Raw genomic sequence first — 25723 nt, 5'->3', positions numbered from 1 at the left:
GGGCTCATTCCATGACCTCTCCCCGGATCAACTCAACAGCCTGAATGGAGGGGTACTGGCGTATTGATTAGATTGTAGTAAGCTCATTCGAAGGGTTTTCTTCTGCTGAAATTGTAGCCCTAGATTTCTATAATGACTTCCATTCGGCCAACAAGTTGGTACCTCTGTATTTATTGATCATAAATCTTTGCATAAACTCTGAAATTTCTAACACTGCATCAGCGCATTATCCTTCCCACTTGTTGTAAATATTATCAATCCTACTTCGAAAACTTTTCTCAAATCAGCCTCTCCTTGCCCATTCCAGAGCCCTGTTAGCTCTGACTCGGTGCCACAGCCACCTCATGCTTTTACTTTCATGTTTCACCCTTCAAATCCTGCCCCCGTCCATCAGTTATGCCCTTAAATGCCTTCTACTAATTTTAATTTGCTTGAATTCCCCTCTCCGAGGCTGTAGTGACTGATGTCTTGAAGTCTCCCTCATCACACTGATTTTTTAGGACAGCCGACTACTAATCACACAGCCCTTGGGGCCATCCTATATTCATGTCTCTCAACATTTTTAAGGACGGTGCTCTCTCTTCTTCTTCTACTCATCAGTCCAGATACCCTCAGTCACTCCAGGGAAGCCTTACTAAGCTATCCAGCTTTTCGAGCTTCATGTCATTTTCATTTAGGCTCTTACTTATTTTGCATTTTTGATGTGGGTTCTCTCCTCCCCCATCAGGTCTTCTGTATGGTAGGTCTCTAAGTACAAATCCAGAACCTTCTCTTTGCCCATAATAAATTCTTTGTCAGCTAAATGACGCATTAATTCTTTCATGTTCAAGAACTTGGGCAATGTAAACTTCTCAACTTAGTTGCCCCTGCAGTCCCTCTGAAGGCTCCTAAAACCTTCTTACCAACCCCAGCCCCTCGAATATAACTGTAATCATAACCACACTCCTTCAACCCCAGGTGTCCAGGATTGAAGAGTCCTTCTCCATTGAAGAAATACAATAGATACCGAAGGCTTAGAGACAATCAGCCCAGGAGTGGAAGTGATGGCAGAAAGTTCCTTTGTGGAAGGAGAGCAGGTGACTCCTTCTCCGGGATCAGAGTCTCCCACCTCCAACACTATGCAGCTAGATAGAGCACTAAGACATTGCCATGCATTAGAGAAGGCATCGTCCCAAAATGTGTCTCTGAGTGGACTTCCAACAGTCATTTCTTCTGTAGTGGCTTATGTGGTGTGAATGTCACAGGAGTAATGGTTTTCTTTTTGTTTCTAACAGCGGGAGGTGGGTCCTTAGTCCTGAAGTCTCTTGGAGCTGAGTGGTCTCTAGGCTTCTCTGAGTCCTCAGAATTTATCTCTGCCTCTGACTCCACAATACATGGCTGGAGATTAGGGAGCTGTTGATTTAGTAATAATCTTACTCAAACAAAGTTCACAACATGGATTTTATATTCTGACTGGGAAATAATGTTGTTTGTTATCCTTCTTTCCTTCATGGAAGGGCATTTTTTCCCACTGGAATGCCTCCTAGTTGGCAGTTCGGGAGCTAAGTCCACCCCTGATTCATTTAAGTCCTTTCTTTATCCTCTGTTAGTACCAAGGAATAGAGATATTTTAGGCCAAACATTTAATGTTTGTCTTGTTTAAGATCCAAAGGTTTTCTGCTGTCATGGAAAAAAAAAAAAAAGAACCCATTCTTTTAATCAGCATCACTATGGATACCATATGTAATTACATTTCTTATTATTCCAATAGTGAGAAAACAGAGTAAGTAAAAACATTATATTCACAAAGATTTACACCTATGTCTCTGCAATCACGAAAGCTACTGCTGCTAGACTTTGAACTGAAAATTTGAAGAACATTTTCCTAGTTTCCATGGGTTGGCTTGGAAAAGGGTGAGAAGGCAGATGGTTGGGGAGATAGGAGGTGTTAGAAGAATGAGGTTTGAACATGAATGAGTAAAAGTTTCAGTGCAGACGTAGCAGGAAGGAGATGGAGCTGAGGTTCTGGCTGGAGAAATTCTTGTAGAAAAAGAGGCAGTGAAAGAAGGAGAAGCAATAATCCAACGTGGTCTCTGATCTGAGGGAGGTGAAATTAGGACAAGAAAGGCAAAAAGGAGATATATTTCTGTTATTGACCAAATGCGGCCCCTGTGGGACCATGCTTTAGAAATACACGTGGGGTCATGTCCTGATAAGAGTCTTTTGTTATGAAATGATCAGAGACAATATGCAAGGCAGAAAAAAAAAACCCTTAAATTTCTTCATGGATAAAACCAAAGAGATAGGCTAGATGGCCTCTAAGCAGCTTTCAACAATAAAATTTCCCTTTAAAAAAATCTGGTCAACAGAAAATAGTATTAAGGGAAGGTTTTAATGTCCTTCTGTCCAAGTCATAGACACAGAGTCACATGGTTAGACTTGAATTTTCAGCTTATGAACTTTCCTTAGGAGGGAAAGGATTTATGGTCTCAGGCCCTGACAAAGGATAGCTTGACTCCCTGCACATGTCCCTCAGGAATGTTAGCAGAGGGGTCATGGGTCAGAGAGAAGCTGATTGCCTCTCCAGCCACATCTATCTAGAAGAGGCCCTGCCATGTGGGCCTGGCACTATGCTCCTTTTGTGCCTGATATATCCTGTGGGTTGTGTTGTTTCTCTTCCTGAGGAACTCATGTCTTGATGTCAGCATTCTTGTGTCTTGTCAAGGAAAAGAGAGAAAGAAGAAAAAAAGAAAGCAACAGAAAGAAATGAAGAAAGAAAGAACACTCAGTACTCAAGTGGCAGACAGACAAGGAAGCCTATCCTGGAACCCCTTGACAGCCCCTTTCTCCCCATCAGGGTGGAAAGAATGTGTCTGGGGCATCCCTAGGTGCTCAGACATGGTGGACCAAGCTTCCAATGTTCTTCCAGACACTGCTTCCGCTTGCCTGATTCTGCTATTGTTTGAAATCTATGTTCCATCTAACTATGCCCCCAAAATAGCAATTGAATCTTTCCTGGTGGGTCCCAGTAAGTGACCCTGTGTTTGTCCAGCCCTCTGTCCTATGACACATAAAAGCTAGCACAGGGAAGGGGGGGAAGATAGTGACAAGTCAGGCATGGTGGCACTCTGGAAACTCTCGAGAACCAGAGCGTCTTCTTGAGGGCCAGCAGGACCTTCCAGAGGGCCTGGCAGCTTTGTCTCCCTGGTATACAGGGCCAGATCCATGCATCTGTGTACTCCTGAAGGATGTCACCCATTGTCCAAGTTCACATTTGATTATTGGCATCACCTCTTATTACTGCCCTTCTCTCTCCTCTCTGACGGGACACACAAGGAGGTAGAAAGTCGGTAGACATTCAGTGAGCGTGGCCATCCCTGCCAGAGACCAGTTGCATGAGAATCTTTGGGCATACGCATCAGAAAGGAGGAACCCCACGCTCTACCTTAGCTCTACTGAATGAGAACCTACATTTTAACAAGAGCCTCATTTTAACAAGATTTGGAAACACAGACAAGTTTGGGAAGCACTACTCTGAGATCCTGAGATCATGGCTCTTGACACTAACTACAAATTAAAATAACTGGACAGCTTTTAAAAATATCAATGCCAAGTCCCCATCTCCACAGATAGGGATTCAATTGGTCTGGGGTAGACCTGAGAATGAGTATTTTTAAAATTCCCCCCAGTGATTCTATAATGTGGAGTAAAGGTTAAGGACTATTACTAGAGAGATACTTGCATATTAGATGGGTCTTGACTGATGTTTCTTGACCACTTGGTACTTAGCTGGTAATTCCTAACCAGACCACATAGCGTCTCAGGATTTCAGAAGCAGAGATTCCAATTAACTCTAGCCTCAATTAGCCTGACCTCCTAATTTTTCTCGAACTGCTCCCCCTCTGTCAATTTGCACTCAGTTATGTGACTGTTGCTTTTCATTGCCTTCAGCTGGGGAAACTGGTAGGTGATGCATACAATCGAAGGAGAGGATGGGATACCCACATAGGAAAGGTTACTGATTTTTGAGGAGGGAGAATGAGATTAATAGCAATGAATCCTATGTACCAGGCCCTGTTTTGGTCACTTGATACTTCTCAAGTCATTTATAGTCCTCCAGGATGTCAGGAGGGGGTTGCTAGTGTTACCTCCATGATGCTCAAGGAAAACTGGAACACAAAGATAGTAAGTGACTTGCTCAGTGTCATTGGTCTACCAATAGTAGGACCAAGGTTGGAACCCAGGCAGTCTGGCACAGAATTTTTCTCCTAACCACTGCCTCCCACAGCATCACCAAAGCACTCCTTAGAATTGTGCTCTCATCCAAGAAAGTTCAGGTGTGTAAAGAGGTGACAAAGTAGGGTTACTCCTGGATTTGGACAGAAGAGGTGGCTGCTTACATGTCTCCGTAGATTCAGAACAGGTTTGCAGAGGAACTCAGAGATAGAAGCACACAGATGATTGTCCACGCCTCGACAATGCTAAACTACAGGCACACTCGCACGCCAGGCATTCACCAGGGCTGTCCTCGGCCACCTAGCACGGATGGTCACCCAACTTCGAGGCCATCCCATCACTGAGAAGTTGAAGTATATTGACACCGCTTACACGGTTGGTTTGTGGCTGGGTGAGAGACATACCCTGGTTTTTTAAATTTCTATTCCAGTGTCCTTCCCCCTATTTTGCACTACCTGTCCTAACATGCATCTCTTTTTCAACAGCTCTCCAACTGGTATACCATAGCATCACCATATATGCTCCTTAAACTCTCTGCCAAATACTTTCATCTTTAACCATTATAGTCACTCCTTGATGATTGTCTTCAGAAGCCCTTTGCACCAAGTCCCATTAGTGCCTAGAGAGAAGAGCCCTTAGATACCCTCCATCTGCATTGATTGATCCACTGGTGAGCTAATGGAAATGGGAGAGTCAAAGATGGATAAGGCACACTCCTAACCCTTAAGAACTCAGGGTCTTGTGTAAAAACAAATCTCTGTGTAGACCATAGAAGGCTTCCTGGAAGAGGTGAGTTGATATGATTAAGTGGGTGTGAGACAGACAAAGACTGGGGGATGTGAGAGACTGAAGCCCACAGAGAGGAGGGACAACAACAATGTGTAAAGAATACAAGTAATTTGGTGGTTCTGCTGGGGCACACATTTAGACAGCGGAGAGCAAAAGCCATGACAGGGACTGGTTCACAGAGCCCCTCCTGTGTCATTCCAAGAGTTTGGACTTTATCTGTAAACTGGGGAAGGCTTAAAGTGTTTTAAGCAGAATAAGACACAGGAAAATGTGCTCACATAGATAGCTCTGTTTAGTTTTAGGCAATTGTAAGTGTTTACTGCAACTGAGATGTTAAGTGATCTAATTTATCTTATAATTCTTACTAGACCATTTGTAATGACGATCCATTTAGAACTTAACCCACTTATGATCCTATTCTGATGCTATATAGGACTTTTGGCCCAGTCTATTCTTTAAGGAGTTAAAATCTAGGCAGAGGAGAGGGACGCATGGCCACCTATGTGTCTGTCACTCACAGGAATGTTCACATGTGCATGTGTGTGGGTCTACACGTTGATGCTAGCCTATTCGCTCATGGGGACCTAATTGTAGTGAAAACCTGGATGTAGCTCTTAACCAATGAAGCTTATTTAAAAGAGCTTTGTATTGGAAATAATCTTAAATTTGGTGAACAATTTTTTAATTCAACAGACATAGTCACTGTAGAGTAACAACTTATTCAAGATTGTTTAATTCAATACAATTGTTTAAAATAGTTACTGTTCTGTAAGCTCTGAGTAATCACGTTTTTCTCTGCAAATTTCAAATGGATTGGTTTCTTCCTTCTTTCTTTTTTTTTTTTTTTTTTTTTTTTTTTTTTTTGGTATAGATTTGGGGAAGGCATCAAAAATCCTTACCAAGAACTTCAAGGAGCCAAACTAGTTAGAATTAGATGTCAACACATCTGAAATGTCAACACATTTTTTTTTTCTCTCCTCTGGATAATTTCCTGTGATTTGGAATCCTGATTTTGGGAGTAAATTTTAGTATTCCGTGTTTTAAGTGTTTGCTTTCAAGGATAGTGCCTTTGAGATTTCCAACCAGTTACATTCTCCAAGAGTAGCAAACATGTGAAAAAGCCAAGTGGCATGCTTATTTCTCCAGGGTCTCATTTTCCTCCCAGAAATGTACACTCTTATGAAACTGTCGTGGTTTTTGTTGTTGTTGGTGGTGGTGGTGGTGTTTTTGTTTTGTTTTGTTTTGTTGTTGTTGTTGTTGTTGCCTACACAGGCTTATATTTTCACACCAGTTCATAGATTGGGTGGAAGATGCCATTTGTGCCATTTCTATTTTGATAGAACAGAATGGCATGTGGGAGTGTGATGTGGGGGACTGTCAGTGACTCTTGCTTCCTTATATACAAAATCAGGGTATGGTTCTTGTACTTCCCTTAGGGGAGGGAAAAATCATGATTATCTTGCAACCTGATTTTTTGATGGTTACTTTTCCAACAAGATAATATTCTGCGAGTGGGGTGGTGGGAGAAGCAAGAAGGAGAATAAAATCTTCCATTTTAAAATCAGCTAAGGTTTTTTTTTGTGTTTTTTTTGTGGGGTTTGTTGTTGTTGTTGTTGTTGTTGTTGTTGTTTTTAAGAAGCAACGTGGTTCCAACTACCTATAATTAGAAAGCTTAGCTTGCGGACATATTCACTTTGCCCAAGACCCTGTTTAAATGAGAATTCCCATCTCAAGTATAGGCTGTGATTTTATCTGGTAAATGTTTTATTAAGGGTTGAGAAGCAACCTAATGGCAGAAGGATGGGAAATCATCTGGGAAGGCACTGTTGAGGTTGGAAGAACGAAGGGGGTCATCTGGACCCCTATCCTTCAAAAAAGGATGCCTTGACACATAAAAGCTTGTATCCCTCAGTCCCTCACTTACGGGAGGAAGACCCTGAGTTCATTTTTTTTCACGCTGGGGATGGTGACACCTTGTTCTCTGGGTCCTGAGCTCTCTAAACAAGATTATTTTTAGTCTTTAAGGTAAATGAGGTATTGTTTGGGGAGGAGGGGATATAATTTGATGGGGTCCTTTGAGAAAATTCAAGCTTCCTCTAGGCTTTCCCTTTGCCTACTTTGGTAGGACCTGTCTGAATCCTTTGGACAAAGGCATTAAGCATCACTGCCTTCTGCTTTTGGACTAGTTTCTCCTTCTGTTTCCAGGAGGAGTAGAGAAAGTGTAAGGAAGGTATGTTTTTGTAGGTAAAAGAGAAATAAACTGACCCCATTTCCAGTAGTTGAACTTCTCTCCAAGTAGATAGATGCCGGCACTAAAGATGTAGCTGAGAGAGAAGAAGGCTGTTAGACCCACCGGGCTGAGTTTGGCGAACACAGGATATACCCACGTACCCGTCTCAGAGTAGATCCATAGGACCCTGGAGAAAATGACAAGTCACAATAATTAGGACAGCGGGGGCGGGTTGGTGGTGGAGCCATTTTATCCTCAAGATCAATGGGGTTCTGGAGCCCAGGCAGATGAAAAGAAACCATGGGGATCATTTGTCAACAGCTGAGGTGTTCCACAAACCTACAGAAGTGATTTTTTTCTGGATAAATAGACTTGATTCAAAGAGACATCCTCTTTCATAAGCTGGGCTTGGCTATTTTACCTAATCCATTAAAATTCAATGTTGGTGAAAGAATATGGGAGAACATCAAACACATCATCAGCCAAAGAGAGTATGTGAGGACATGAATTATTCCTTTCCCTGAGAGCTATGACCTGCAGAGGCATTGAACCTGCTAAGATGGCATCATTCACTGGCTCTCAGCCAGACAAGTGGGGTTTGCTTTTCTGTACCTAAGAGTCAGGTGTAGCTTTTCGTTAGCCCTCAGAGTCTGTTGGGGTAGAAGGGACAGAGATTGAGTATTATTGCTCTATTACAATATGCCTTTTTAGAGGTAGGAGGGGGTTAACTGTCAGCCGTGATTTCAGTTCGTGAATACAGCCATGGATAGAGTGTTCAGTAGGAAAAGATGGATTTACAGGAGGCTCAGATCTTGCTCATGTGAGGATAGAATAGAAGTCATTTCTGGAAGCCAAGGGAAGGAAAAGAAATGCTAGGAGAGGAGCCACAATGTCGAAGCAAAGCCTGCAAATGCTGTATGCTGGAAACCAAATGCACTGGAAGATGCCAAAATCTGAAATAACTTTTAAAATTAAATATGGGGAAGATGATGTATCGACTACAGTTTATAATTGGTTAAGAGGACAGAATCTGGAACCAGCCTTCTGTGATCCAAATCCTAGTTCTGCCACCTATTAGCTATCTTACCTTCAGCAATTTATTCAGCCCTTCTGTCCCTTGCCTTCATGTGAGAAGTGGGGGGGGGGGGTTGCAAACAGCATACATATTATAAAGCTATTGTCAAGATTAAGGGAGTTAACACATCTAAAGTAAAATAGTGCCTGGCCCATTGTGATCATTTAATAAGCTACTTTCTTCTTAGAGATGGCACAGAGGGGTCCTAGCAACCTTTCTTTGAGGCTCCTTGTCTCTTGTAACAATTAGGATAGGCTAGGTCATGTTTCAGAAACAACATTCAAATTTGGATACCTCAGGTAATCAAGAGAGTTCAGAGGGAAGAATAAAATTCTGAGCTTAATTAAACTTTCAGAAATCCAAGTGTAGTCTCGGTTGTTTCAAATACTTCAGATTTGTTAGATGCTTGTGGAAGTGACAAGGACTAATATGAGGTCGGGACTGGGGTGAGGCAAGAGAGGCACCTACAGTAAGAAGTTTAAGAAGCCATGTCTGTATATCAAAGGACATGATCAATAAATTGAAAAGGAAACCTATGGACTGGGAAAAAACATTTTCAAGTCATATACCTGATAGAGGGTAAATACCCATAATAGACAAAGAACACCTCCAACTCAACGACAGCAAGAAAAAAAGCCAAACAACCCAATTAAAAATGTATAACAGACTCAAGAGAGATCTTCCCAAAGAAGATATACAAATGGCCAACAAACACATGAAAAGATACTCAACATCATTTATTATTAGGGAAATGCAAATCAAAACTACAGCGAGATACCAGTTCACACGCCTTAAGATGGCTACTATCAAGAAAATATCAAGTGTTGGAGGGCTTGTGGTGAAATTGGAATCCTTATGCACAGTTGGTAAGTACATAAAACAGTTTAACTGCTATGGAAAACAGTGTGGCAGTTACTCAAAAAATTAAACATAGAATTACCATATGATCTAGCAATTCTACTTCTCTCTATATACCCTAAAGAATTGAAAGCAGGAACTCAAAGAGATATTTGTATACCTGTGTTCATAGCAGCATTATTCTCCATAGCTAAAACATGGAAACACCCAAGTGTCCATCCATGGATGAACGGATACATAAAATGTGGTATAGATATACAATGGAAAATTATTAAGCCTTACAAGGGCAGGAAATTCTGACACATGTTACAACATGAATGAACCTTAAGGATATTATGTTAAATGAAATTAGCCAGTCACAAAGAACAAATTATTCTATGAGTCCACCTGTATGAGGTACCTAGAGTCATCAAATTCATAGAGACAGAAAGTAGAATGGTGGCTGCCAGGGCTTGTGGGAAGGAGGGAATGCGGATTTACTGTTTCATGTGTACAGATTTTCCAGGCGCCTGGGTGGCTCAGTTAGTTAAGCATCTGACTCTTGATTTTGGCTCAGGTCATGATCTCAGTGTTGTGAGATCGAGTCCTGAATTGGGCTCCATGTTAAGGCTGGAGCCTGCTTCAGATTCTTTCTCTCTCTCCCTCTCCCTTTGCCCCTCCCCACCCCACACACATCTAAATAAATAAATAAAATTAGTTCTTTAAACAGACTTTGCTAGGTTCCTCCCTGTCTACCTCACCTAGTTCATATTACACTGTGCTTCTCTATGGTCATACTTCCATTCCTGGAGCAGACTCCCTATCTAAATTCTTTTTGGCAATTGGGGGAAGGACAAAGTTTCTTCTTGAGTCTTCTGTTTCTTAAAAATAATGAGCCTAAAATAGTCCTCACGCCAAAGAGACACATTCTGGGTGGAAATTTTGCTCCCCTACCTTATCATTATGACGCACATTGGAATTCTGTGAGATGCGCATCCCAAGGACATGTACCTCGGAAGGAGAGCCGTAGCACTTGTCTCCTGCATGGCCGCTTCTCATGACAGGCCAGGAAAGGTCTGAGGGACAGAAAGTAAATCCCCAAGGAGCTGGGGCTAGGAGTTTGGGGTCAACACGGAGATCTGAATGCACTCCAAACGGATTGTTTTAATTAGTTCACTTTGTTTACTTTATATACTAGAAATTAGGGCTTCCCAGTTTCCATGCCCATTTATATAAGATAGTCGGCAAATAAGAACATTCCCCTAGAGGCCTGGAAAGTTTCTCTTTATTTACTTCATTTTTGTTTCCTTCAGCATAAGGTTCCACAAAGGAAAGTTCCTGAGGTAAGTTAACGAAGTCTGTAGTTTCACAGAGAAAGTGCAAAGAAAGTTATAGGTGTGTTAAGTGTCAGCGGAAAAGTAATGAAAACAAATAACGGTATCCGGCAAGAGGGCAATTATTTAATGAGGGGCAGCGAGCGAGATGCCTGGATGAGGAGACGCTCATACTCAGGTGGGATCACTTCTTTTTATTTTTTTAAAGATTTATTTATTTATTTATTTAATTTGAGAGAGAGACAGAGAGAGCATGAGCAGGGGGGAGAGGCAGAGGGAAAGAGAGAGAAGCAGACTCCCCACTAACCAGGGAGCCTGATGCAGGGCCCCATCCCAGCACCCCAAGATCATGACCTGAGCCAAAGGCAGATGCTTGACCCAGACATCCCTGAGATCACTTCTTTATGGCTTGCCGGAATATATGTTGAAAGGACTTGGGGGAGAGTGAGAGAGAAAAAGAAGAAGGAAGCAGATTGCGAGGAGGGGAGGGAGGAAGGGAGGGAGAAAGGGAGGGAGAAAGGGAGGGAGGGAGGGAATGGAAGGCGAAAGCCAAAACAGAATCCATCACTGTGTTCTTAGTCAATGTCCGCTCTTCCCCAGACCCATGTAGGATCCCATGAATCCACATCTAAATGTTCGTACGCTGCACTCCACTCCAGGCTTCTTCATCTGCAAGGGTTTCTATAACTGTCTGCTTGCTGGGCTTTCTTGCACTCTTCAATCCACTTTCCATACCATAGGCTACTAGTAATATGGTAATCTTTCCAAAAGAGAAATCTGCTCCTGGCACTCCCCTGCCTCCAGGGGATCCCCACCAATACCTTAGGAAAATACCCAAGCTCCTCTACCCAGCCTGCCTGGCCACTCTCTGCCCCCGTCCACCTTCAGATCTACAGCTCATCCATATTGGACCCTTTTCTGTTTTTTCAATGAACCAAGCTCTGCAGCTCTGGGCCTTCAGTCATGCTGTTGTCTCTGCTTGGAACACCTCTGACATTTTCACCTCCCAAGACACACTTCTCCTTGCTTTGTGTCTGGCTGAACCACACACATGCTTCAGATCTCAGCTTAAAAGTCAGTTTCTCTAGAAAAGATTTCCGAAAGATCCTGTAACACTCATTCAGTTAGGTTCTTATGCCATGTACTTCCTTTACCATGAACTTACCCTTGTGCCTTATTGGACCGTCTTTCTCAGTAGCCTAGAATGGGACAGGGATCGTATCTATAATGCACATCTGTTTCCCAAGCGCCAGGAAGATGGCAAGTTCTTTAGATCTTTATTTCTTTATTTTATTTATTTAAACATTTTTTTTATTATGTTCAGTTAGCCACTGTACAGTACATATCATCAGTTTTTGACGTAGTGTTCCATGATTCATTAGTTACGTATAACACCCAGCACTCATCACCACATGTGCTGTCCTCAATACCCATCACCTTGATACCCCCTCTGCCCACTGCGCCCCCCTCTGAAACCCTCAGTTTGTTTCCCGTGGTCCATAGTTTCTCGTGGTTCATCTCCCTCTCTGATTTCTCCGCCTTCAGATTTCCTTCCCTTCCCCTATGGTCCTCTGTGCTATTGCTTATGTTCCACATATGAGTGAAACCATAAAATACCATTGGCATTTTTCAAGGAGCTGGATCAAACAATCCTAAAATTTGTATGGACCCAAAAGAGACCCCGAATCACCAAAGGAATGATGAAAAAGAAAAACAAAGCTGGGGCATCACGTTGTCTGACTTCAAGCTCTATTACAAAGCCGTGATCATCAAGACAGCATGGTATTGGCAAAAAAACAGACACATAGACCAACAGAATGGAATAGAAAACCCAGAAATGGACCCGCAACTCTATGATCAACTAATCTTTAGATCTTTAAATGAATGGCTCCTTGGGGCGGTTGGTTCTAGTGGCACCTACGGTTCTCTTTAACTGCTGTTCACTGCAGCTGCTTAGACAGCTCTCGGCTGCCCGATCCCCCAAGAACACCGCAGCCTCTGAAACCCAGGAGATGGANGGCACCTACGGTTCTCTTTAACTGCTGTTCACTGCAGCTGCTTAGACAGCTCTCGGCTGCCCGATCCCCCAAAAACACCGCAGCCTCTGAAACCCAGGAGATGGACCATGGCCTTCCAAAATCTAGTTAATCTATTGCTCACTTCGTTAACACTTTGAAGAGGCCAATAATTCTGTCCCGCAATTGAGAGAGCAATTTTATATGTCCTTCTAGAACCTTCTGCCATGTAAATCTATGTGAGTCAGGCTGGGCACTCACAGATGGGCAGCCAAAAATTAACATTTTATAGTTTTCTCCTCCTAAATCTTGTAGCATCCAATGGTTATCATAAAACTCGTATTTTCTGTGTCTTATGAGTATAGCAACAATGGAAGTCTTTCCATTGTTAGGGAANATGTGAGTCAGGCTGGGCACTCACAGATGGGCAGCCAAAAATTAACATTTTATAGTTTTCTCCTCCTAAATCCAATGGTTATTATAAAACTCGTATTTTCTGTGTCTTATCAGTACAGCAACAATGGAAGTCTTTCCATTGTTAGGGAACAGTAGGGAACAAGGGGTTTGGTGAGCTTTCTGCATATAATTCTTAAAGTGCTAACACTCAAGCTGTATCTCCCTAGCCCAGCAGAATAATAGAATTAAAGGACTCCCTGGCCCCATATTTTCATGCCAACTTCCTACAGAAGTGTGTGAGATGGTCATAGTTGCGTCTGAGGCCAGAAGGCAAGCACAACCTGGATTCACATTTTGTCAGTAAATTCAACAAGTTAGCAGACTTCCTACAATGAAAATGTCCTTGACAATGCCTGGGACCTGGTGATTCCTTAAGGTAGGGACTGAGCCTATTGCTGCCTTTGCAACGCAGTGCCATGTCACCCCTCTGCTCACCTGCCCTCTTAGGCTTTGCACTCCCCCCTGAAAACAGCTCCCAGTCACACATGAGCCACCAACTTTAAGCTACAAAGATGACTCCTGGACCTTTCCAGGTTTCTACCATCTGATCATTTTTTGCTACTTTGCTGCCCCCTTGCCCCTCGTGCCCCTTAGATGAGGGCATTGAACCCACATTCACTTTTTGCTNGAGGGCATTGAACCCACATTCACTTTCTGCTTCTCTCTCTCTCTCTCTCCCTGTCTCCCCCCTCCCTCCCTACCTTCCATTCCTGCTTTCTTCCCTCCCTCTCTGTCCCCCCTTCCCTCTCTCTCTCCCCTCAGCAACCTCATCCCACCAGGAGGGTTCACTCCCTGGATCTCCACTGTAATCACCTCTTTTGGGAAGCCCAGGTCTGAATATCCAAACGGAAGTTTCTCTAGGCAAGTGGCTCTCAAGCTTGGCTGAAGATTAGAATTGCCATGGGGGCTTTAAAAATCCCAATGCTCAGGACATATCTTAAACCAATTAAACCAGAATGGGACCCAGATACGGGATTCTAAATGGAGTCTCTTACTTATATCCCCAAACTATTTTTTTGCTTCTCTTAGCGCAACCACCATCTTCCCAGTCCAACAGCCAAAAATTCATAGAATTGTTTTTGATTTTTTTCTTATTTGCCCACGACATGCCAGTTAATCCACAAAACCCATTCTGCTCCTTTCACAATATGTCTCAGGGCTGTCGTCCATCCTGCTGGTACCGAGGTATCATTCTTCAGGTTGGTATTGTTTCTAATTTCTGCAAACAGGAGCTAAGGTTTGCACAGGAGGTATGAGGAGGGCAGATGGCCACATCCTCTCCCCTGCTTTTACCTACTTCCAGTCTGCATCCTGGCTGGCCCAGGCTCCAAATGCTGATAATAAGGGGAGGGGGGGTTGTGTGGCATTTTTATATGTATTTCATATATTAATGAACCTAGGGGCTAAGGAGTACTTCTGTGGAAAATGGGGCTGGGATTCTGATCTCAAGATTCGAGGTTGTATAACTCTGGTGCATCCAGACAACCCTAGATGAAGGTTGTATTTATACCCAGGAAGGAGCAACAGGGGCTCTCGGCAGGAATTCACCATAATGCATGAGTGGAAGTAGGAGCTGATCTGGGAACTCAGCTCCATGCATTCCTCTGGCAGTTTTTAATGTATTCTGGAGGTAAGATATCTATTCGCATAGTACACATGTAAGTGTGTATGTAAATGGATGCACAGATTTNCCAGGCTCCAAATGCTGATAATAAGGGGAGGGGGGGTTGTGTGGCATTTTTATATGTATTTCATATATTAATGAACCTAGGGGCTAAGGAGTACTTCTGTGGAAAATGGGGCTGGGATTCTGATCTCAAGATTCGAGGTTGTATAACTCTGGTGCATCCAGACAACCCTAGATGAAGGTTGTATTTATACCCAGGAAGGAGCAACAGGGGCTCTCGGCAGGAATTCACCATAATGCATGAGTGGAAGTAGGAGCTGATCTGGGAACTCAGCTCCATGCATTCCTCTGGCAGTTTTTAATGTATTCTGGAGGTAAGATATCTATTCGCATAGTACACATGTAAGTGTGTATGTAAATGGACGCACAGATTCAGAGGATTGTTACACCAGAGGGTCCAGGCTGCTTTGATGTGGGAGCTCACCCAAGTGAGCACAGTATAGAAGAAAGGAATGATCTCTCATGCTTCATAGGAATGCCGTCAAGGAGCGACTTTACAAATATCTCCCCCACTGCTGGATGATAGCTGCATATCTGCGTTATGCTTGTCTTCAGCATGCAATGCTTTACCCACTAATAGAGACGCCTATGGCACCTTCGGACGTCTGGTCTACCGAGCGCAAGGTAGTGGGGCATTAGCAGGCCACCTGGGGCTGTTGTGGCTGGTAGCATCATTCTACTGACACAGGGCACTAGTGGGCAACAGCAGAGTGGCTCAGCAACNCAAATATCTCCCCCACTGCTGGATGATAGCTGCATATCTGCGTTATGCTTGTCTTCAGCATGCAATGCTTTAGCCACTAATAGAGACGCCTATGGCACCTTCGGACGTCTGGTCTACCGAGCGCAAGGTAGTGGGGCATTAGCAGGCCACCTGGGGCTGTTGTGGCTGGTAGCATCATTCTACTGACACAGGGCACTAGTGGGCAACAGCAGAGTGGCTCAGCAACGGGGCAAGCTGCACTGAAAGTGGAGCCAGGCAGAGACGTTGGGCATAGGGGTCTAGGTATCCTCTCAGTCTTTTTAGGTGGAAAACATCGGCGGGTGTGAGCACTCGGGCGTATTAGAACTCTTAGAGAAGAGGGTCCTGCAGGCCTGGGCCACCTGCAGCTGGGGAAGGGATACTCTGAGCACCCAGGCAGGGCTGACCCTGGAGCTATGATATAACCATGGACCAACAATAGGTCATGGGGATTAAACTCCATGGTAAGAATATTCCAGCTAACTTTTATTTGTTATTTTCCTCTATTTTGCTTCCCACGTCTTGCTGCTCCAATCCGTTTTAAGCACCATTGTCAAGACAAACTTTTGCCAACATAATTCTCCGGCCATGTTACTACTAGCTCTCACTTCCCCTCCCTGCTGTAGAAACAAAAAGCAACCACCAAACCTCACGTTGTCTACACTGGGTCTAACCTCTAGCCTGCTGTCAGTAAGCCTCTGGGGGTGGGCAGTTCTTGGACCACGTCCTATTAGCCTGGATCACCAGCAGGTTCGGGGACAGCGAGGTGCCGATCATTGCTCTGCCGTGGTCTGTGCTCGCTTGGCCTTGGCACCGTGCTCTGCGGTTCACTTTCTCTCACTTCCGCCGCTGCAGTCCCCTAGTCCTTCCAGGCCTGGATCCAACACGCGCCTTTCCTGAAGCCCTTTCCACACCACCCTGTCAGATGTAAACGCTGCCTCCTCTGTGTTCCTGGGCCTCCTTGTATTCGCTAAATGTCATCCCTCCCCATCTTGTGTTCTTATAACACAGGGCTCATGCCCCCTTAGTAAGTACAAGCCCCCCATAGTTTGGCACTTGGCCTGACAGCACTTGGCTTTTCCCTGCAAGACCAGCCCTGTGTTAAGGCAAATATTTGTTCAACAAGAGAGTGAATCAGAGCCAGCTGTAGCAACGTTTCTGTTTCCCTGCTCCTTACCAAGGACCTCAGAGAGCGCGAGGTGAGCTGTTGAGGGGTGAGAGAGACGGGAGCGGGGAGCAAGCTACAGTATTTATAGGTGAGTCATGCTTTCCAAAGGAAATGAAAGAGTTGCAGTTATTCCTACCTCACAAAGCTTTGTTTTCCCACTTACGAGCCAGCCCTCCAATTTGGCAATCTGAAAAATGACAAAAATCAAGTGCCACATGCAAGGCAGTCCCCACAGTCTTGGTGGCTATTTTTAGGTCGTTGTCACGTGGTTTGGGCCGGGCAGCGCTTCTCCAGCTCAGAGTTACCGCCGTTTTTCTGACTCATGGTTGTTTCTCACGCTCGCTCTGGCCTCGGCCCCTGTTCTTTACCTCATTCCTGCTATGGCTGTTTCCCTATTTGACCATCCGAACCGGCGTGTGTAACAGCTGGCCCACGGCCACTTCCCTAAAACATCCCCACGGCCGTGCACGCTTTGTGGAACTCCGTCGCCGGCCATCTGTGGCTGTGAGGCCCCCGGGCCCCAGAGCCTCGCGGAAGGGTAGAGGCCGCGGGCCGCGGAGTGCGAGCTCCCACCGCCGGCAAGGATGGGCGCAGGTAGGGCGGCCTCGGTCGGTCCCTGGGGCAGCATGCAGGCGTCCTTGCTTCGTTCTAGCAGAAACGGAGCCCAACGCGCCAAATGCTGATTTAGGACTTCGTCCAGGATAAGGAGGTCCAAATCCCAAACCACTTCAGCTCCCCGCTNTTAGCCTTGCGGATACCGTGGGGAGTGCCCTGCATTTGGAAATAGGAGCCCTGAGTGTAAGTCCCAGCGCTGATTTTCCCCAGCCCTATGACCATGGGCGTGTCACTTAACAGCCGAGGCTGGAGGTCTCCAAGGCTGGGTGACCTTCACCTCACCTCCACCACTCACCCTCTCTCTTTCATTTGCAGATTGATTGATACTGTCATCAATTGGCTAATGTCAATCCTCCCGGAGAGTTACCACAAATGCCACTAACTGGCGTCTCGGTCTTGTTCTTTACTTGCCACACTTCACCCAGACTCCAATCATCTTTCTCACACAAGCCACATCATTTCTCTCCTCCACTTCAAACTTTCCCACAGACAAGTCCTCAGGTTCAAAGTCCCGACTCGCTGCTGTGGATGATTGATCCAGCTTTTCCCTGTCCTCCAGTTCAGCCCTATGCTCAGCAACTCTAGCCCTTTGCCGATGCTCTTCCCTCTGCCTAAAGGTCTTTCCCACCTCTCTTTTGACTTACTCCAACTCATTCTTTGCGTCTCAGCTTAGACATCAGTCACCTCCAGAAGCTAACTCGCAACATCCCTCCTGGGTACCCATAGCACCCTGCACTTCCCCCTCACTCTGTCGTCCCTTTATTTGGGCACTTTCTTCTCTCTCAGTCCCTAAAGGCGGTGTGGTGCCTTGCACATCACTGTATCCTCAGTCGCTTAGCACAGTGCCTGGAGCTGATGAAAATTGAATGGACCCAGGATGCATTCATACGGGACCCCCACCTCATCGCTCCTCCCCTGTCTAACCCCGCAGTTCCCTGCATGGTCCGATCACGTGCCCAGGCACCGACAAGCTAAGCCCTATTGACCACTGCTTATCGTCTTTATGGCTACCACAATTTCTCCCCAAAATACCAGTGGCTTTGGTGGTCTTTTACCCCCTTGGTCACCTGGGTGGCTCAGTTGGTTAAGCGTCTGCCTTCGGCTCAGGTCATGATCGCAGGGTCCTGGGATCAAGTCCCCATCAGGCTCCCTGCTCAGCGGGGAGTCTGCTTCTAGACTTTGACCCTCCCCCCACTCGTGCATGCTCTCTCTCTCTCTGTCTCTCTCCATTTCTCTCTTGCAAAAATAAATAAATGAAATCTAAAAAAAAGAAAAGAAAAAGAAAAAGTTAACAGACCAAAAAATGCTCAAAAAGTTACACTCAGCAAGGAAGACCAAATCAGATGGAAGTCCACACAACAGACAAAAGCACGGAAATCCATCCACATAATCAGCCAGATACCACCCTGCTTCCGCTCCTCACATAACAACAAAAAATACCTTGATGTATACATACTGTTACCTAACCCCGGGTTCCAGATAGTCTATCTTTAGGGATTTATTCCTTTGCGTTAAACCAGATATGGCNATTTATTCCTTTGCGTTAAGCCAGATATGGCAATTACGTGGCACATATCCTGCCATTCTCCTTTCTTACTCTATTGGTAGATACTGCTCAAGGGTGACAAAACTCTTTTTTTGGTAGGGTCTCAGAATCCTTCTCAACACTGTGCTCCAGACATTAACTGCCAGTAGGTTCCCAACTGTTGCCTATGCTCTGAAAGTATCCTTTGTTAAAATACAAAGGCCCCAGATTGGAGAACAGCCTAGCTCACTGGAGTCTTGGGGTAGGTTTATGGAGCAAGTACTTTCTTCCAGAGAGGAGAGGCGAGAAAGATTTGGGACACTTGGGAAAGGAGAGGTGCACAAGGGTGGGAGGTGCATATATTGCAGAAGGGGGAGAAAAGGCAAGGGAAGAACCATCAACAGAGTTCTGGGAACAAAGCTTACAGGCTCTGAAACAAAGGATGGCAAAAGCCAATGACACAAGCACTGTGGCTTCCATCTCTAGAAGAGCCCTATACTGAGTTTAACTTCCCCCGCATAGGGAGGGATTGGGGGTGACCCACATTGTCAGATGGGAACAGGTGATGTAAGTCTAGACTGGAGAAGGAACATCATGATTAAAGCTTCCATCTTCAGCTATTATGCTTGGCATGCCCCTATCAGTAGAGCAAAAGCATGGTAGTGGATTAGAAGGTGACAGAATGGAAGGGGGCTTTCCAATCATTGGTGGAAGGCCAAGACTTTTCCCCTGGTTATGAACACTAAGCAGCACTTCTGACTATTGGTGTCACCAGGTGGTTGAATGATGAAATCTAGGCCAGCTACTTGAATTACCTCTCATGCCTCCAACGAGGCTGTTCTGCAAGCCCCTGGGCAATTGCCCAGATGCCCTGTAGGAGCTCCAGTGCCAGATGTTGATGCAAATGAGCCCATAAAAATACAGGCAACAGGACTGAGTCAAACCTAGCATGCTCATCAAATGCCTTTCTAGATGGAATATATTTGGATGTTCAAATCATTCGGCCATCCAAACGTTTTATTTTTTTCTTTTTAAGTTTTTCCCATTTTATTTTTTTAATTTAAATTCAATTAATTGGTATGCAGTGTATTATTAATTTCAGAGGTGGAGGTCAGTGATTCATCCATTGCATATAACACCCAGTGCTCATTACGTCATGTGCCCTGCTTAATGCCCGTCACCCAGTTACCCCATCCCGCCCACCGGCTCCCCTCCAGCAACCCTCAGTTTGTTTTCTATGATTAAGAGTCTCTTATGTTTTTCTCCCTCTCTGGTTTTGTCTTACTTTGCATTTCCCTCCCTTACTCCATGATCCTGTTTTTTTCTTACATTCCACAATGAGTGAGATTATATAATAATTGTCTTTCTCTGATTGACTTATTTTGCTTAGCATAATACCCTCTAGTTCCATCCATGGTTACAAATGGCAAGATTTCATTCTTTTTGATGGCTGAGTAGTATTCCAATGTATATCCATACCACATCTTTATCCATTCATCTGTAGATGGACCTCTGGGCTCTTTCCATAGTTTGGCTATTGTGGACATTGCTGCTATAAACATCCAACCATTTTAATTGCAAATGGAGCCAATGATGAATATTTTCTTGGGGAAAGTAGCAAGTGTAGCTTTGCAATGATGACTTCCTCATGAGAGGGAGAGAGGAATGCATGACTTGCTGCTTGTGCATGCACACTTGTGTACTTTGGTGCACACGATGCTTCCATGGCAATAACATCAAACAATAAGAATCTTTCCTATGTAAACAGCGAGTGATGGTTAAGTCCCTGTTAACCCAAGATAAAAGCACTCCTACAAAACGGCCTGCTTCTTCAGGAGTATCCCTCATAGTTCTGAAGGAAAAAGTCTAAGTAGATGTTCTCTCTGCAATGCTTACCTGCTGATGTACGCAAGGCTAGCGAGAGCCAACAAGGTGAGACCTTTCTTCTTCTGTGGATAGCAATACGGCCTGATGATGACTTCAGCCAGTGTGAAGGGCATTATGGATGTGTGCTGGAGGAGAGAAAATGATAACCATGATGTCAGGCTGCCCCAGCTGCCTGCCATGCCCCTAATTGTCTCTTTCCTCTCCAATCTACCTTCTTATGCAACTACCAGATGAAACTTCCCCTAACGTGTCTTAGATCATGCTCCTTAGATGCCCCGGGGCCTGCAGTGGCTCCCTATTGCCTGCCATGTTGGCCCAAAGTCCTTTGTCTGGCCACCAGGCTCTTGGTAATGTGTTACCCTCCTCTCTGCTCCTGCTAATTGTTCTCCTCTTCCTCCTTCCACATGCACGCACGCTTACACACCCACACTTACACGCCCACACTTACACACACTCTCCTCCCCTAGAACAAGACTGTTTCCTTCATTCCCCTTTGTACTCAGTGTGCTTGCTCCCACCCTCACACTTTTGTTCATGCCTCAACGCTCTGTGGGGACTGTCTTCTCTCCCCGTATTCGAATCGTTCATGTTCTTCACAGCCAACACAATCTTCCACGGAGCTGTCCCTGCATTTTCCTCTTGCTAATTTCTCTCACTCAGTCCGACTGCATCTCTATCCTGTGCCATGTAGTCTAGCACTTATGATGTGTATTTGGAAGATCTGGGGGTGGGGTGAGCAGAGAACACTGCTTACTGGGAACATCTAATAGTGTTAGTATTTTATAGTTTTTACATTTGCAACTACCATTCCTCTTTCATCCCGGCCCCTCATTTCCCCAGGTCTTGGCAGCCTCTTGCATCTCTAGCCTCCACCTCTGAACTCCATCCCATTCCCATTCCTGTGCCCCAAGACAGCTGTGTCAGCACCTCAGTTACCGTAGTTGCTGGGGCTTAGAAATGTCACAGAGCCTGTGTCACCGTGCTCCCATGCCCAGCTATGTTGCTGGGGCCCTGGGTGCTGGCCCTGGATGGCCTTTGCTGTCAGTCATGTCAGTGTTGTGCTCAGAGGCAGCCCCGAGGGAACATCTTCCCACTCGACCTGAACTAGCTAGGGGATAGGCAGGAGATCAAGACCCTCAGATAACAAGAAATGTGGCAAGTTTTTATGGGGCAGGGATGGAATAAGAAAGAACAAATATTAATAATAGAGCATTATTGGACAGAGAGGGCCTCCTGCGGCCCCAACAGGGCTGCAAGTGGGTGGCACAAAGCAAAGAGGCCTCTTACAGGCCCCAGGTACCCACATTTTAATAGCAAAGCTTCGAGGAGCAGCCTTACAGACAAGCCATGGTTTTTACTGACTTTGTCCAAGATTGGTCCTGAACACACTGACGGGTTGCATGTCCAAGTGGCAAGACATGTAGGCCAATTGACACATCCTGCACCTTCTTTGGTCTGATTTTAGGCTATAGTTTCTATGTCTCTCCCCCTAATACAGGAGCATAGTGATTAAGGGCACATGCTTTCAAACCTGACCTTGGATCCGTTACTGAATCTGTTTGAACTTCAACTCCCTCTGTCATCAAATAGGGAATAGTCCACATGTCATGGAAAGTACAGCTCTGAGGATTGAGATCAGAGTATGGAAAGGGCTTAGTCCGGGGCCCCTGAGAGCTTCCAGTGAGCATTAGCTGTGATTGCCACGAGGATCACTGTGGCTGTCGTCCTTCATCTCATCGGTGGCCCANCTTTTTAAGTTTTTCCCATTTTATTTTTTTAATTTAAATTCAATTAATTGGTATGTAGTGTATTATTAATTTCAGAGGTGGAGGTCAGTGATTCATCCATTGCATATAACACCCAGTGCTCATTACGCCATGTGCCCTGCTTAATGCCCGTCACCCAGTTACCCCATCCCGCCCACCGGCTCCCCTCCAGCAACCCTCAGTTTGTTTTCTATGATTAAGAGTCTCTTATGTTTTTCTCCCTCTCTGGTTTTGTCTTACTTTGCATTTCCCTCCCTTACTCCATGATCCTGTTTTTTTCTTACATTCCACAATGAGTGAGATTATATAATAATTGTCTTTCTCTGATTGACTTATTTTGCTTAGCATAATACCCTCTAGTTCCATCCATGGTTACAAATGGCAAGATTTCATTCTTTTTGATGGCTGAGTAGTATTCCAATGTATATCCATACCACATCTTTATCCATTCATCTGTAGATGGACCTCTGGGCTCTTTCCATAGTTTGGCTATTGTGGACATTGCTGCTATAAACATCCAACCATTTTAATTGCAAATGGAGCCAATGATGAATATTTTCTTGGGGAAAGTAGCAAGTGTAGCTTTGCAATGATGACTTCCTCATGAGAGGGAGAGAGGAACGCATGACTTGCTGCTTGTGCATGCACACTTGTGTACTTTGGTGCACACGATGCTTCCATGGCAATAACATCAAACAATAAGAATCTTTCCTATGTAAACAGCGAGTGATGGTTAAGTCCCTGTTAACCCAAGATAAAAGCACTCCTACAAAACGGCCTGCTTCTTCAGGAGTATCCCTCATAGTTCTGAAGGAAAAAGTCTAAGTAGATGTTCTCTCTGCAATGCTTACCTGCTGATGTACGCAAGGCTAGCGAGAGCCAACAAGGTGAGACCTTTCTTCTTCTGTGGATAGCAATACGGCCTGATGATGACTTCAGCCAGTGTGAAGGGCATTATGGATGTGTGCTGGAGGAGAGAAAATGATAACCATGATGTCAGGCTGCCCCAGCTGCCTGCCATGCCCCTAATTGTCTCTTTCCTCTCCAATCTACCTTCTTATGCAACTACCAGATGAAACTTCCCCTAACGTGTCTTAGATCATGCTCCTTAGATGCCCCGGGGCCTGCAGTGGCTCCCTATTGCCTGCCATGTTGGCCCAAAGTCCTTTGTCTGGCCACCAGGCTCTTGGTAATGTGTTACCCTCCTCTCTGCTCCTGCTAATCGTTCTCCTCTTCCTCCTTCCACATGCACGCACGCTTACACACCCACACTTACACGCCCACACTTACACACACTCTCCTCCCCTAGAACAAGACTGTTTCCTTCATTCCCCTTTGTACTCAGTGTGCTTGCTCCCACCCTCACACTTTTGTTCATGCCTCAACGCTCTGTGGGGACTGTCTTCTCTCCCCGTATTCGAATCGTTCATGTTCTTCACAGCCAACACAATCTTCCACGGAGCTGTCCCTGCATTTTCCTCTTGCTAATTTCTCTCACTCAGTCCGACTGCATCTCTATCCTGTGCCATGTAGTCTAGCACTTATGATGTGTATTTGGAAGATCTGGGGGTGGGGTGAGCAGAGAACACTGCTTACTGGGAACATCTAATAGTGTTAGTATTTTATAGTTTTTACATTTGCAACTACCATTCCTCTTTCATCCCGGCCCCTCATTTCCCCAGGTCTTGGCAGCCTCTTGCATCTCTAGCCTCCACCTCTGAACTCCATCCCATTCCCATTCCTGTGCCCCAAGACAGCTGTGTCAGCACCTCAGTTACCGTAGTTGCTGGGGCTTAGAAATGTCACAGAGCCTGTGTCACCGTGCTCCCATGCCCAGCTATGTTGCTGGGGCCCTGGGTGCTGGCCCTGGATGGCCTTTGCTGTCAGTCATGTCAGTGTTGTGCTCAGAGGCAGCCCCGAGGGAACATCTTCCCACTCGACCTGAACTAGCTAGGGGATAGGCAGGAGATCAAGACCCTCAGATAACAAGAAATGTGGCAAGTTTTTATGGGGCAGGGATGGAATAAGAAAGAACAAATATTAATAATAGAGCATTATTGGACAGAGAGGGCCTCCTGCGGCCCCAACAGGGCTGCAAGTGGGTGGCACAAAGCAAAGAGGCCTCTTACAGGCCCCAGGTACCCACATTTTAATAGCAAAGCTTCGAGGAGCAGCCTTACAGACAAGCCATGGTTTTTACTGACTTTGTCCAAGATTGGTCCTGAACACACTGACGGGTTGCATGTCCAAGTGGCAAGACATGTAGGCCAATTGACACATCCTGCACCTTCTTTGGTCTGATTTTAGGCTATAGTTTCTATGTCTCTCCCCCTAATACAGGAGCATAGTGATTAAGGGCACATGCTTTCAAACCTGACCTTGGATCCGTTACTGAATCTGTTTGAACTTCAACTCCCTCTGTCATCAAATAGGGAATAGTCCACATGTCATGGAAAGTACAGCTCTGAGGATTGAGATCAGAGTATGGAAAGGGCTTAGTCCGGGGCCCCTGAGAGCTTCCAGTGAGCATTAGCTGTGATTGCCACGAGGATCACTGTGGCTGTCGTCCTTCATCTCATCGGTGGCCCAGTGTGGAGTGGGGTGAAGCAAGGTTCTAGGATGTCCACAGCACCAGGTGCTTGCAGGCAGGCCGGCAAGCAGCTGGAGCATGGTCACAGAGCTGCCCCGTGGCCGCCCCATGGCTCCCTCCCCCGTCCACAGCTGCTGCCCACACTTCCAGCCGTGCTGCCTCAGAGCCCTGGCAACGCCCGGTGGTGGACATCAATGCTCTTTTCACCCAAAGGCCACCTTGGGAGGCAAGTGATGGGGCCGTCTGCCCAGCACAGCCACCTGCCTCTCTGCCTGCCTTTACTCTGCCACACCCAGGAAGATCCAACTTCTATTAGGGAGCATTAACAGTCCCATTATCCTGGCCATTGATCTGACAGATTTTATTAACCCTGCCCATAGTCAGCAGCTTCAGATCTCTACATTAATGATCATTGGTAACAGAATTCCTGTGGAATAATGTAGTGCGTTCACATTAGAAGCAAATGAGTTCAGGGTGATTAATGCTTTTACAACAAATAACTCAGGAATGCATGACTGGTCACCTCTTCTAGAAGCCTGCCCTTTGCAAGTGACATTCAATTGGATTTTCAAATGAATTCTCCCTGATGACTTCTGGAAAGTTTACTTCAGTGATGTCATTAGTGACGGGCCATATACTGTGGCTTAATACCAACTAAAAGGTTTTTAAAAGAACAGCGTTTTTTCATCGGGACTGGGGGTAGGAGGAAGACCACAGTCTGTGAACTTTCTAAACATTGGGCTAGTGCGAAGAGCCAAGCGTAACACATTAAACCTCTTGGTATTTCAAGTG

The 25723-nt window shown here is 45.3% G+C and overlaps 1 protein-coding gene across 1 annotated transcript in view; it reads right to left on the bottom strand.

Annotated features, from left to right (window-relative positions):
- Window positions 1-25723, bottom strand: part of ADTRP (androgen dependent TFPI regulating protein) — a 72569-nt gene that overhangs the window by 661 nt on the left and 46185 nt on the right. Inside the window, exon 5 of the mRNA XM_019796052.2 lies at window positions 7270-7421. Coding sequence (XP_019651611.2) covers window positions 7270-7421 — 152 coding nt within the window. The remainder of the gene's footprint in view (window positions 1-7269; window positions 7422-25723) is intronic.

The sequence above is a fragment of the Ailuropoda melanoleuca genome, chromosome 5 (genome assembly GCF_002007445.2).
Source record: "Ailuropoda melanoleuca isolate Jingjing chromosome 5, ASM200744v2, whole genome shotgun sequence".
Classification (NCBI taxonomy): Eukaryota; Metazoa; Chordata; class Mammalia; order Carnivora; family Ursidae; genus Ailuropoda; species Ailuropoda melanoleuca.
Note: the sequence above shows the minus strand (reverse complement) of the source record. Positions and strands in the feature narration are given on the sequence as shown.